Raw genomic sequence first — 14,969 nt, 5'->3', positions numbered from 1 at the left:
ATCTTTGGAGTACTCGACTGCGTGGGATCCAGGTGCCAGACACACTCATCCTGGGCACTCCCTGCAAACTGTGGTAAACGTTCTGGACACAAGCTGAGAGAACCTGTTTTACGGTGGCCAGAGAAGGCACCTCTGAGAAGGCTGCAGTAAGGTCTGGGGAAGGGGAGGACCGGACAGAAGGAGGATGATTGATTACCAGGTGGAAATCAGGAAACTATAGCGTTTATTAATAAACTATCAGCTTTATTGCCCTTTAGGGCCCCCATCTTCACTTGAGGAGATTCCGAAGTGCTTGAGGGAGGAAAACCTGTAAGAAATGATGGAGATCGGGGAACAGGCCTTGAGAATCCTGGAGTGGGGTCACAGTGAGAGTCTGGTCAGCCTGGGAGGCAGATGCCACAAAGGTCAGGAGCGGCTCAGCCTCTGGCCTCTGTTCAGCACTGCTCAGTCCTCTCAGCTCCCGAGTTACCCGCGCCTCAGTTGCCAGCCATCCTGCTCCTGTGCCAGCACTGCCTCCATCTCCCTCCTTGGTTTGCTGCTGCAAACGTCTCCGGGCACGCCGCCGCCCCTGCCATACTCGGTGCCACAAGGCACAGCGCCAGCTCACTGAGGAAAGCGAAGCCCCCTTCTCTGTCTCGCCCTCAGACCCTTCTTGGGTGGCCTCAGGTCTTTTGGGCCCCTGCTCAGCCAGCGCTGCAGGGCCTGACTGCCCCTCTTCTCCAGTGGCTGGATGCTTTCTGGTTGTCAGGGGCAGCTCCCCTGGCTGCCCAGGGCTCCGCATGGCCCAGTCCTGCACTGTCTCCCCAACCTCTATCACCATTTCTTCCACCCCATCTTCACCGTGGTCCCCTGCACATCCCTGCTGCTCCTCCTGCCCCTCCTCACAGCTATTTTTCTCACTGTCTAGTTTCAATCGTTTGCTTGTTCCTCCCTGGGGAGATTCCCCAGTTCCAACTCCCTCTGACCGCAGTCTCTTGGTTCCCTGTTCTATATGGCACCCCAGTGCTTCCCTTAACACCTGGACCAGGGCAGCAGTGAGCTGGGTGAAGGGAGCCGGGGGTAAAGGGATGGGTGTTGCAGACAGCAGGGAGCTAGGGGAGCTGGGCTGCAGAAGGGGAAGCAGCCCCCAGTCCCGACCCCGGGAGGAACGGCGCTGGTACTGGAGGCTTCGGCAGTAATTGGCTGCTGCTCGGCAGCAGTTCTGTAGCCGCCCAGCCACCCGGCTGGTCACATTGGCTGCCACATTGTGACTCAGGTCAAAAGGGTCCTGGAGATTCATGGGGCCAAGGCGCAGGCCCTCCCAGAGATTAGAGGGCAGGCCCCCTGCCACAGGCAATGCCTGACCCTCCCGCAGGGACAGCAGTGAGCCACGAAGATCCCAACAAGAGACGCAGGAGAAGAACTGGGCCAGCAGGGAACCTGGAGGAGGAGGAAGACCAGGGAAAAGGGGTCATTTAGAGGCCAGAACTGAGGTCAGCCCTGCACCAGAGCCATTCCCTTCTTTTTCTCGCCCAAGTGGCTGAGAAGAGTGCCAGAGCCAGGCTCCTCCAATCCCTATAAACAAGAAGTCAAACCTGTCTCCCATGCCTCCCAGTACTGCTCCTTCCCCTTACTGGCCTTGACAACCTTGGTAACCTTGGGCAAGCCACTTAATTACTCCAAGGCATGGTTTCTTTATCTGTAAAGTGGCAAGAACAATATTAGCTATCCCACGAGGCTGCTGTGAGAACCAGGCCTGGCACACAGTAACTGTGTGATGTATGTTACCCACTGTTGTGATTAGCATCATTTATTAGTTTCTAACAGGCTCCCCAAACTCACTCAGGGGCTCTTTGTTGGTGCTGGGCTCCAGTCTTGAGGCATCCCTGGGGAAACTACAGTCCCAGCCATCAACCTCCACCTGTTCGCCCTCACCTACGAAAGTGAAAATGGTGAGGGTCAGCCTGCAAGCAGGAAGACTGAGAAGGAAGGGTGTGGAAATGGGGGTGATAGCAGAGATCTCATTCCCAGGGAAGCTCAGTGTGTCTAAGTGAGATGAAGAAGACAGATGAAGCTAAGGAGATAGGGCGGGTAGAAGTTGGGTTGCTGTACCTGCTTTCTGGGTGAGCTGGGACACTGTGGGCAACACAGGAGGGTCCCTGGTCTGAAGGAAATAGATCACGAGCAAGGTCAAAGCGTAGTTATTGAGAAGTGGGCCACTCCCTGGGTAAATAATTAATAATTCCAGTTAGATTAGAGGTGTTTCTGCTCTCTTCATAGGCAGCTTTCTGAACCCCAGCTCCTGGACCTACCTTCCTCCTCTCCCTGAATCCCTGCCTTTGCCCCGACACCAACACTGCCCCAAGCCTGTCCTGACTCATTCTCACCTGACAGTCCTCGACCCTGAGCCCAGCAGCGCAGAGTGTACACAAGGGGCCGTACTCGCCCATCCAGCTCAGAGCAGAGACTCAGGAAGCGGGAGTTATGCAGCGCCAGCCTGGGACAGAGAGGAGTCAAGGGTGTTAGGGCTCAGGATCCTATCACCCCTACCCCAGCTCTTATTCCAGACTTGTGTAATGGGGGCCAGCTGGAATAAGGCCAAAAGAGGGTTTCCCACAGTGTCTTCTGACATGGTCTGGCCAGAGTGTGTACAAAAGAATGTCAAATGTGTTTGGGAAACACTACATCCTACAAATGTCTTGGACAGTCACAGAGCATGTTATTACAAGACTGATCAGAGCCTTCACTATGCAAAGAAACAAAGATAGGAAGAGGGGAGAAAGGAAGGAAAGGAGAAAGAGGGGGTAAGAGGAAGTGGGGGAGAGGGAGGAAAGGGAGAAACCCGTCGTGTTTAACTTAGCATTTCCCAAACTATCCAACCACGGAACTCTTTCCTAAATCCTTAAAAACAGTATCCCAAGAAACACACATTCTGAACATTGAAATGAAAGCCAGACATGAGATGAGTGTCAAAAAGACAGGACCAAACAAGGACAACCTCAAGACTCAGTGGGTGCAGGGGTCCCTCCTCACCCACCCTAGAGTGCCCAGCTTGCCCACCTCCCCACCTCCTAAACAGAGGTACCGATTACTGAAGGAGATGTCACCATGGAGACCCGAAGGACGATGGCAGAACTTGACCACAGGGCGTCGGGCAGAGGGCACAGTGTGGACTCGGTACACTCCAGGGACACAGCCCCGAAGAATGGATCCCACCAGCTCCAGCATGCCCCCCACTTCTGATTTCTCCCCCTTCAGGGCCTCTGCCAGTTCCACGGCCTTCCCCAGGTCCCCCTCTCCTGGGTCCTCCAGCAGTGGTGAGGCTGGAGGCAGGGAATGGGGAGACGCGACGGTCTCAGAGGCCAAAGCAGAGTCTGGGGTCCGGGGTGCCCGGGAGGAAGAAGGAACTTCAAAGTCCAGGGCTTCTGAGTCTTGGGGAGAAGCTGGAGGCTGTGAGTCTGGAGGAGAGGTTGGGGTGCAGGCCAGGGCTTGAGGGTCCAGTGGAGATGCCAGGGCTGAGTCCAAGGATGGAGACTGTGGAGCCTTGGGGGCTGGCTGGGGATGGAAACAAGCTGAGTAAATGCCTCTCCTGCTGTCGCCTAACTGGGGAACATTCCAGCCCCAAGATATATCTATTACTGACTCTTATGGGCCAGGCCCTATTCTAAAGGCCTTAGAGTATTAATTCATTTAATCCTCATGAGCCCTTTTTAAAATTAACCTTTTTATGCCATGAAATAAATGGTCTGTATTCTACAAAAATATTATGTCATGAAAAATTAAAAAAAGCAGTGGAACTCTTTCAGATTGAAGAAGACTAAAAAGACGACACAGCTATCCACTGTCAGGGTAGCTGACAAAACAAGTATGGAACGTAGATTCATTTTGTAAAGCGCTTTTATATTTTACCACTGTAACATTTCCTCAACTCGAGCGTTGTAATGTGGTTATACACTGGAGTACCTTTGTTCTTAGGTAATACACACAAGAACATTAAGGACCAAAGGGGCATGATGTATGCAACCTACTGTCAAATGATTCAGAAAATATAAACTGTGAGTGTGTGTGTGTGTGTGTGTGTGGAGGGAGAGAGAGAATGAAAAAAGAAATAAAAAAAAAAAACCTTTTGTGGGAGGGGTAAATGGGAACCCTGTACATTCTGCTCAATTTAGCTGTGAACCTGCAAATAGTGTATTTAAAAACTTGGGCTTAGCATGCACAAGGTCCTAGATTCAACCTCCAGTACTTCCATTAAAAATAAATGGATAAATCAATAAACCCTATTAGCTCCCCCCACCACCAAGAACCAAAACAAAACAAAACAAAATAACCCTTTCCTATTCCCAAGGCAGAATCTGTACATTAGATGTTAGAAAAATACAGATAAGCAAAAACATGGGGGGGGGGTGTGTATATGTATACATACATATACACACACATACAATAATGGGTTATGTATATGTTATAATATCTTATTGGAGATTTATATATATATATATGTATGTATATGTATATATTCCACCCACCCCAATAAGATATGATACACGCCATTTTGAAATCTGGCTTTCTTCCTGTTACAAGTGCCATCTATCTCATGTCAATTTATTTCATCCTATCCAATACCCACACACATTCACATCTCTCCAGTTACAATAACACTTTCAGGCAGGTCCTATCCCCATTCTACAGATGAGGAACTAAGGCATGAGATAAGTGCTTGCCAAGAGTCACATGGCCATTCCCACTGCCTCTTCACAGCTGCCGCCCTGGTCACATACCTGGGGCTCTTCCAAGTCCCCCAGATCCAGGAAGAGGTCAAGATCACAGCCATGGACATCAAAGCTGTTTATGGAAGAGCCAAAAGGATGGACCACACAGCCTGGGTGCAAAGCAGAGAAGAAAGGTCAAGAGACACTGCAGGGACTAACTAGTGGAAGAACATAACAGGGCACAGAGATGGAAAAGCAAGTAAATGAACACTGCTGGCTGAGGGAGGACAGGGGATGCAGACAGCGAAGGAAGGACAGGGAGGGCTCAGACACGATGAGGGAGGCGACTCACCAGGGAAGAACTCTGTGAAGACCTCCTGCATCAGGGCCACCACGAGGCTCCGAAGCTGCCGCTCAGCCTCGGAGAGCTCCCTCAGCCCCACCAGCTTCACCATCTGTGCCCCCACGTCCGGAGCCTCAGCTAGTGCTTTAGCCAGCTGGTGACTATCGGGGGCGGCTCCTTTAGGGGACTTGGAGGCTGGGCTCTGAAACTCTTTCTGCTCCCGTGGCCGGACCCTCAGGCGATGGCCCCCCAGGCTGTGCTGAGGCTGTGACAGGACAGCTTCCCGGGTAGCCACGTCCCCCATCTCCACGATGGCAAACACTCCCTGTCAAACCACAACAGGGACAGGGATGATGGTTCTGGAACCAAGAATCCAAACACATGGTCTAACCGTGGGTGAGAATCTTTAAAATGGGGACCACCCTATAAATTGGGAATGTCTGTTTGCTGTTTCCATAACAACAGGGAACATATTTGGGGAAACAATTATCTCCCTCACTCCTATCCCACACATTTTATTCTCTACCAGGTCTGCTTCTGAAAACCTCATTTTACCTATTTCATCATCCCCTACTCTTCCCAATGACATTTCACTGCTTATACTATGACTCATCCCCTAACTTTTCCTGCTTTAATAAGACTCTTTTAATATTAAGAATCCATGTAATGATCACTGTGTTAGGCATAAATATAAACACGTAAGTTCTATCTTCAACAAACTTACTATTTAGGAGTAACAGCAATATGACAGCAGTGTTGCTATTTGGTTGAATTTAATGATACTCATTGGACCATTTTTTTAAGGTAAAATGTTAGCAGGAGCACAAAAAAATATGACTACTTTGGGACAGAAGTCTGTATTATTTTATATTCTCTTCAGTGGTAAAGCTAGAACCTTATCCTGCTTATAAAAAGGTACCCACTATGGTAATCAAGACAGTGTGGTAGTACTGACAAACCTTTAGCTAGATTCACCAAGAAAAAAGAGAGAAGGCTCTGATAAATGAAATAAGAAGCAAAAGAGAAAAAATAGCAATGGATACCACAGAAAACAAACAGTAAGAGAATATTATAAACAGCTATACACCAACAAATTGGACAACCTAGAAGGGACAAATTCTTAAAATCACACAACCTTCCAAGACTAAATCATGGAGAAATGGAAAATCTGAATAGACTGATCACTAGCAAGAAGACTGAAACAGTCCTTGAAAAGCTCCCCCGCAAAAAGAGTCCAGGACCAGACAGTTTCACAGGTGAATTCAACCAAACAAAGATTTACTATCTATCCTTCTCAAACTATTCCCAAAAATTGAAGAGGAGGGAACTTTTCCTAACTTATTTTTCAAGGCCAACATCACCCATACCAAAACCAAAGAACACACACACAAAAAATTAGAGGCTAATATCTCTGAGTAACGTAGATGCAAAAATCTTCAACAAAATATTACCAAATTGAATATAATAGTACATTGAAAGGATCATACACCAGAATCACACGGGATTTATTTCAGGGATGCAGGGATAGTTCAACATCCACAAATCAATCAACATGACACATACTTTAACAAACTGAAACGTAAAAATTATATGGTCACCTCAACAGATGCAGAAAAAGCATTTGATAAGATTCAACACCCATTTATGATTAAAAACTCTTAGTAAAGTGGGTACAGAAGGAATGTACCTCAGCGTAATAAAGGTCATATATGACAAAACCACAGCTAACATCATACTCAATGGTGAAAAACTGAAAGGTATCCCTCTAAAATCAAGAATAAGACAAGGATGCCCACTCTTATTCAACATAGTATTGGAAGTCCTAGCCAGAGCAATTAGGCAAGAAAAAGAAATAAAAAGTATCCAACTGGAAAGGAGAAGCAAAACTGTCACTATTTGTGGATGACATGACTTTACATATAGAAAACCTTAAAGACTCCACCAAAAAAATTAGAAATAATAAATGGCTACAGTAAAGGTGCAGAGTACAAAAGTCAACGTATAAAAATCTGTTGTGCTTCTATATGCTAACAATGAGCCAGCAGAAAGAGAAATTAAGAAAATAATCCCATTGACAATCACAAAAAAAAGAATAAAACACCTAGGAATAAATTTAACCAAGTAGGTGAAAGACCTGTACACTGAAAACTATAAGAGTATTAAAAGAAACTGAACACACAAATAAGTGGAAAGACATTCCATGCTCATGGATCGCAAGAATTAACATTGTTAAAAATCCTAAAGCAATCTACAGATTCAATGCAATCCTTATCAAAATCTCAAGGAGATTTTTCACAAAAACAGAACAAAAAATTCTAAAATGTACATGGAACCACAAATGACCTCAAATAGCCAAAGCAATTCTGGAAAATAAAAAAAAAGAAGAACAAAGCTGGAAGCATCACACTCCCTGATTTTGCACTATATTACAAAGTCATAGTAGGCAAAAAAAAAAAAATCCTATTAGCAGAAAAACAGGCACATAGATCAATGGAACAGAATTGAGGACCCAGAAATAAACCCATGTGTATATGGACAATTAATTTACAACAAGGAGCAAAGAACATATAACGAAGAAAGAATAGTCTCTTCAATAAATGGCTGTTGTGAAAACTTGACAGCCACATGCAAAAAAAATGAAACTAGACCACTATCTCACACCATACACAAAAATCAACTCAAAATAGATTAAACACTTGAATGTAACACCTGAAACCATAAAACTCCTAGAAGAAAACAAAGGCAGTATACTCTTTGACATTGGTCTTAACAATATCTTTCTAGATATGTCTCCTTGGGCAAGGGAAACAAAAGCAAAAACAAACAAATGGGACTACATCAAACTAAAAAGCTTCTACAGAGCAAAGGAAACCATCAACAAAATAAAAAGACAACCCAGCAAATGGGAAAAGGTATTTGCAAATGATATATCTGATAAAGGATTAATATCTCGCTGGGAAAGGTATATAGCTCAGTGGTAGAGCACATGCTTAGCATGCACAAGGTTCTGGGTTCAATCCCCAGTACCTCCATTTAAATAAATAAACCTTATTACCCCCCACCAAAAAAAAAACAAAAACAAACAAACAAAAAAAAACCTAAACATCTCAATTGAAAAATAAGCAGAGGTGGGGGGGGAAAGTTAAAAAAAAAAAAAAGCAAGAGAGGCAGAAGAGACATTTTTCCAAAGACATACAGATGGCCAACAGTTACATGAAAATATATTCAATGTCACTAATCATCAAGGAAATGCAAGTGTAAACTACAATGAGATATCACCTCATGCCTATTAGAATGGCTACTATAAAAAAAAAAAGGCAAGAATTAAATGTGGGTGAGGATGTGGAGAAAAGAGAACCCTCGTGCACTGTTGGTAATATAAAAGTAGTGCAGCCACTATGGAAGACAACATAGAGATTCCTCAAAAATTTAAAATAAACCTACTATACAATCCAGCAATTCCACTCCTGGGTATTATCCAAAGAAAGCAAAAACACTAATTCGAAAACATATATGCAATCCTATGTTAGCATTATTTACAATATCCAACATATGGAAACAACCTATGTGCCATTTAATGGATGAATGGATAAAGAAGATGAGTATATATACAATGGAATACTACTCAGCTATTAAAAAAAAAAAAGAAACAAATCTTGCCATTTGCAGTAACGTGGATGGACCTTGATCTCACCCTAAATGAAATAAGACAGAGATAGACGAATACTGTATGACTTCACTCCTATGTGGAATATAAAAACAAACAAACAAAATTAATGAAAAAACAAAAACAAACACATAGATACAGAGAAGAGTACTGATTACCAGAGGGGAAGGAGGTACAAAATGGGTAAAGGGAATCAACTGTATACTGATGGATGGAGGTACAAAATGGGTAAAGGGAATCAACTGTATACTGATGGATGGAAACTAAATTTTTGGTGGTGATCATGCTGTAGGGTACACAAAAATAGAAATAAATAGAAATATAATGTTGGAGGAGGGTATAGCTCAGTGGTTGAGCACATGCTTAGCATGCACAAGGTCCTGGGTTCAATCCCCAGTACCTCCATTAAAAAAAAATTTTTTTTAATAAATTAAAAAAAAGAAATACAATGTTGTACATGTAAAACATATAATGTTATAAACCAATGTTACCTCAATTTTTAAAATTTTAATTAAAAATTATGACTGTGGTACAGGCATAAAGACAGACATTCAGATGACAGGAATGTAACTGAGACTCCAGAAATAAACCCATACATGTATGACCAACTGATTTTCAACAAAGGTGCTAAGACCATTCAAATGGGGAACGAATAGTCTCCTCAAAACGTGGTGCTGGGACAACTGGATCATCACGTGCAAAAGAATGATGTTGGACCCCTACGTCACACCATATACAAAAAATTAACCAGGTGACAGCTTCGCCAGCACCCAGTCCTCAATCTCATGTGGAGAATGACAGATAATGGGTATGCAGTTTCTTTTGGGGGTGCTAAAAGACATTCTGGAATCATACCACATGAGGGTTGCCGAACCTTGTACATATACTAACCACCACCAAATTGTACACTTTATTATTTTAATTTATGCTGTGTAAGTCATGTCTCAATTGAAAATAAAAGGGAGGGTACCCTTTCTACCCTTACTTCTACCCTATGCCAAATAGCACAAAGAACCACAGGGAACCTAAGGAGAAGGGCAGCCACCTGAACCCTCCCAGGCCAATTTTCTGACTCTGAGGAATCACACAGCTCACCATATTGCAGTACTACACCAAGTTTGCAGCCAAAGCCTTAGCTAGAAATTAAGTGTCTCTTTGCTTGGCCTTGTCTTTGTGCACATATTTCTCTCAAGAATCGCAAAGAAGGCATCAGGGAGGGCAAGATTAGCAGATTCAGGAGCTTGTGCCCCAGACATTTTTCTCGTCTCAACAGCAGCATCCCCAGGTAGAGCCACCATTTAATGAGGGCCTATTACAAACCAAGTTCATACAAGCTATTTCCAAGTCTCATAAGACTCCTACAACAAAGTATGTATTATTGTTCCCTTTTTACAAATTAAAAAATTACAAATTACTAAAATTCAGAGAGGTTAAGTAACTTGTGACTGCCCCCCAAGTAGGGATTCCCCCAAATCTCCAACTTCCCAGTGATGATCTCGAGGAAATGTTGTGGAGACTAAGTAAGATAGTGTATGTAAAGTACTTGCCACATAATTGGTGCATAATTGCTTAATAAAAATTGTAGTCATTATTGTCACAATCAGAAGCCTCAAAAACTTGAGCTTTAAGTTCAGGAAAAGTTCTTTCTTTACAACTGAAATAAATTTGAGCAAAAATGGGGGCACTGAGCTTTCTGAAGAAGTCACCTGGGACAGCCACTGCCAACTGCTCACCAATATATATTCTCCCATTTTTCCCTTACTAACAGAACCCTAATTTTTGTTCAGAGGGGCAAAGTGCCCTGCTAAAAAAACTTCATTTCCCAGACTTCCCTGTAGCTAGGAGTAACCATGTGATAGTTCTGGCCAATGAAATATAAGGAGACAGCTGCTGAAAAGGCCTCTGGAAAAGGTATTTTCCTGGGAAATAAAGTAAAGAGGGGTGGGTGTCAGACTCAGCTGACACTAGCCTTTTATACCCTGCCCTTCAACCTTCTCCTTCTTCTTGCCTGAAGATATGGAAGCAGCATTATCACAACTATGAAGTGAGAGCCAATGCCAATAATGACAGAGCAGGAGAACGGTAAAACCCTGGATGGCCCAGGTCTGGACTTCTTGTTGTAAGAGAACAATTAAGCCCTTTTTGTTTGAGCCACTGTAGGTCAGTTGATGAATGCAGTCCCTAAGAAAAACAGACCCCACCCCATCCCAAGAGAAGACCTGGGCTGCTAAGTAGATTTGGGATCACCTAAGCCACACCTACAAAACCAGAGTGTAGCCTCAGAATTATAATACGACCACAGAGCACAGACCCACAACAGTGAACTTTTTCCAGGGGACTAAAGAGACTCCGACAAAAGGTCAGCATGGAAGCAAAACAAAAGGATCACAAAGAATAAGTCTGTTTGTCTTGCACTGTCCAGAGGACACGCTGTTCTAACCAGATAACTCAGTACCTCTCAGCATAAGTTAAACTGCTGGCTGGATTATCACCAGTCTCTTATAAGGTTAGGCTAGATCTCCTGATAATGTGGTCTTAAAGCACCCACTTCACTGCAGTAGCTATTCATTTAATTGTCTACTTTCTTCATTGGACTGTAAGGCATGTGCAAGCAGGGACCATGTCTATCCTCTTCACTACTCAGAATGCAGCTCTAAGCACAGTTCACAGTACAAAGTTAGCAGTTCATTAAGTATTTGGCAAATAAAAGATTGAATAAATAAATGACCAACAAGTTCCCCAATAACTAATTCTGGTGAACTGATAACATCCAAACAGGGGTAGGGGGTGAGGGTGAGAGACTCACAGAGCCAGACTAGCCCAAGTACTGGGGTATCCATCAAGGGCAATCCAGATTAGGAACCAGCAGAAACAAGCTACAGTTTCTCTCTTGTTTCTTTTGGTATGCAGGACACCTGACTCATTCTTTGCCCCCAGAGCCATTCATTCTACCTTATCCTTGTCCATGACAACACTGGCCACAGGTCCAAATGCCTGGAAGTACTCAGAGAGCTGAGTAGAATCCACATCCCGGGGAAAGCCACTGACAAACACACTTCGAAGTCCCTGGGCTTTTCGGGCAGCTCGTAATTCCACCAGGTGCCGGTGCTTCCGACCTCCCAGGTGGGCATCTAGGCTGGGTCCTGCAAAGACAAGCATGAGACAAAAACATCCAAATGGCTCTTCAGCACACCTGCATAGCCATATCCTACGGATTCTTCCAAGCCATAGAAAGTGTGACCTTTGAATAACAAAGTCCTGGCTCTTCAGCTTCCTCTCTTGTCCGTCCATTCGTCTGCATGGTGCATTGTTAGTGATTCCCAGGAGAACTGGCTATACACGAGGGTATTTCTTTTTTTTTCTTGGGGGGGTGGTAATTAGTTTTTTTTTTTTAACAAAGGCACTGAGGATTGAACCCAGGACTTCATGCATGCTAAGCACACACTACCATTGAGCTATATACCCTCTCTCCCTTTTATCCCCAAGTATTTATTTCTTAAACCATCTATAAGTGCTAAGTAAAGCAACACCTGCACATTGTAAAGAAATTAACAGATAACTTATCCAGGTCATATAAAAAAGAACTAAATACATCAAGACCCTAGACTAGTTCCCATTTATCATTTCTGGGTATAGTATAGAGATTACATATGCAAGATCAGAAGTCACACTACCCCAAAATCAAATCCCAGCTCTTTCAAGCTATGTGAGATTTGGGGAAGTTACTTAACCTCAATGTGTATGTCTCCTCAGATATAAAAGCAGACAACAATAGTACCTACCACGTAAGTATTATTCATATATAGCCCTTTGCAAGAAGTCTGATACATGGTGAATGTGGGAAAACTTAGCTGCTATTTATTTTTTATTACACTTTGGGTCAGCTGCTTGATATCATCAATGTGTATGTGGGGCCAGGGAAGACTATCCTGGATTTCTGGCCTGCCCGACTGGACAATGGTAGTGCCATTCACAAAGGAAAAGAATAGAAGAGCATGTTTAGGGGAGATTATGATTCCAGACTTCAAAAGCGGAATTTGAGGTTTCACTAAGCCCCTCGCGCTGTCATAAAAAGACCTTGTCTCCTTTACCAAACCCACGTTCCGGACATGCATACCATGCTTCTTCACCAATCTCTGCCTTTGGGAAGCTCTTCTGTAGGGCTTCCCTCAACTACTATCTTCTCTGTGATTCCGCAGCTTTCCAAACTCATCTATTGGGCATTGGAATTGCCGTCTAGATGGTGAGCTCCTTCATCTCTAAATCCCCTTTCCCCACCCCGGAGCCCAGCGGAGTACCAGGCGCAAAGGGGATGTCCAATAGATGACAATTAAAGAGGGAATAAAATAACGAAACTTTCGTCGTGGAGATTTCGAATACCAAGAAGATGGAGCGTAAGGTGGTGGGACTCTCCCCAGTCTGTAATTCCGTTGGACGGCGGAGTGAAAAGAGAGGTGAGACCCTACCAACAGACTTGACAAGAACTATGACCTACAACCCTAACTTTTCGCTAGGACCCAAAGACGAAAGCCCACAAACACACACCCCCCCCTCACTAGCCACCGCTTACGGTTGGCTGTAGTGACGTGGCAGAGGCAGCAGCGGAAACCCCCACGAGGCAGCGGTTCGACATCCGAATCCACCGCAGCCATCGCGACCCTTCGGCACTAACAAAATGCAACCACTTCGGCCACGACCGGAACTCACTCCTACAAATTGCCAAGCGCTGGAAAGCAACTTCCGCCCGTCCAATAGGAAGTGACGTAGAAGTCGGCCAATCGCGCGGCACACTCTTCCGAAAACCGACTTCTTTCCACTCAGGGTTCCGCTTCCAGCCCGTGCTAAATATCTGCCGGCTTTAGGAAGACGGTCTACGGTGCTTATCTGCATTCGGCAAGCCAGTTGGTGTGCTCTGAGCTGTTCAGGCGTTGATTGGCTCAAAGAGCATGAATATTCATAAAGCAGCCGCAAAGGCAGGCGCCGGGTTCTGTGCGCGGCCCGCTCCTTTGACAGCCGGCTGTTTCGTTGCTAGGTAGTGGTGGGCAGTCTGTGCCCTCCTTCAAGGGGCAATAGAGACCCATGCGGCTGTATCAACCCCATATTAACTTGGCGAATAAAGGCGGAGGATGAGCAGCCTCCACGAAGCACGGGCTGTCCCTAGACTCCCAACCTCCTCAAGGCTGTTACTTTCTCCTTCAGCCGTCGGTCCTCTCCCAGAATGGGTGTTCTGCGACCTCTTTCTAGCCCTGGTTGAAGAGCTCTGCCCCCATCTGGCACCTTCCGGGCTCCACGGGGCCACAGCCAGTTGGCTTTCTTTCTGCGATAGCGTGCTGCATGGAGTGTACTCACCAGGCGCAAGAACCACTGGCCCACTTAAAATGCATGCGGCGGAAACTATGATGGCAACTGAATGAAGACGTTGGAGTGTGCTGCTTTCCCCAAGACTGTTATAGTGGCCAGTTCCTCCCACACTACCGAGGTGCTGGCTGAGGCCCTAGGGACAGGGACCGTGAGATAGAAGGGCCTATCAGCTGGGCTAAGTAGTAGCTCTTGGTGTGTTTGATCAGCCCACAGCTTTGGACTGTGGAACGAGCAACTGACTTAAGGCAGACATCTCAAGGTCTGTAACCTTGAGTAAGTCACAATTGCTGAGGCTGTTCCCCATCTCTAAAGAAAGTGCTCAAGGAGAACAAAGTCGGCCTAACTTCTTGTTCTCTCTCCTAAGGTACTCCTCCTGTTGAGACTGGTTTAAGCGTCTAATCTGTCTCCCACACCTAAAAAAGCAGGAAACAGCACTAGACTGAGCCCCTATATCAAGGCAGTTGCTGAAGCTGGCCTTGGGGATACTTGAAGCAGTAGTCTCTGCAAATACACCACAGAGCTAGATGGTGTGATCCTACATTATCCCCAAAGTGGGCTACATCTTGCTCTGGCCTCTAGCAACTCCCAGAATCCCCTACATAAAATTTACGGAGAGGGGAGTGAGAGTTGGGAAATAAAGAAGCACCTTCACACACACTCCTATGGAAGCCGTCAGCCATTCTGAGAACCAGCTCATCCCAACTGGTTTTAATGAATCTGAGCCACGATGGTGCTTGGGCACCAGTACCATAGGGAGCTGGGGAGCAGTTTGGATCCAACAAGAAAGCAAGATGGAGCAGGTCACATGTCCAGGCTGCATATCTCATAAACCTGTACTCAGGGCAAGCCCCATCTGTACCTTCTCTACCGTCCTTTGTTCTTTATTTTCCCAAAAACACATGCCTCCAGC

At 45.1% G+C, this 14,969-nt stretch overlaps 1 protein-coding gene across 1 annotated transcript; it reads right to left on the bottom strand.

Moving 5' to 3' along the window:
• Positions 1–206: 206 nt before the first annotated feature.
• On the bottom strand, positions 207–13,431 carry TUT1 (terminal uridylyl transferase 1, U6 snRNA-specific). Its single transcript, XM_010956419.3, has 9 exons — positions 13,269–13,431; positions 11,651–11,841; positions 5,041–5,356; positions 4,758–4,858; positions 3,065–3,534; positions 2,367–2,476; positions 2,092–2,202; positions 1,822–1,914; positions 207–1,419 (listed from the first exon to the last, which is right to left on the bottom strand). The coding sequence occupies exons 1-9, from the start codon at positions 13,348–13,350 to the stop codon at positions 269–271; spliced, it is 2,625 nt and encodes an 874-aa protein (XP_010954721.1). The 5' UTR covers positions 13,351–13,431; the 3' UTR covers positions 207–268.
• Positions 13,432–14,969: the final 1,538 nt, after the last annotated feature.

This window comes from Camelus bactrianus, chromosome 10, assembly GCF_048773025.1.
Source record: "Camelus bactrianus isolate YW-2024 breed Bactrian camel chromosome 10, ASM4877302v1, whole genome shotgun sequence".
NCBI lineage: Eukaryota > Metazoa > Chordata > Mammalia > Artiodactyla > Camelidae > Camelus > Camelus bactrianus.
The sequence above is the reverse complement of the archived record's forward strand: the minus strand, read 5'-3'. Positions and strand labels throughout refer to the sequence as shown.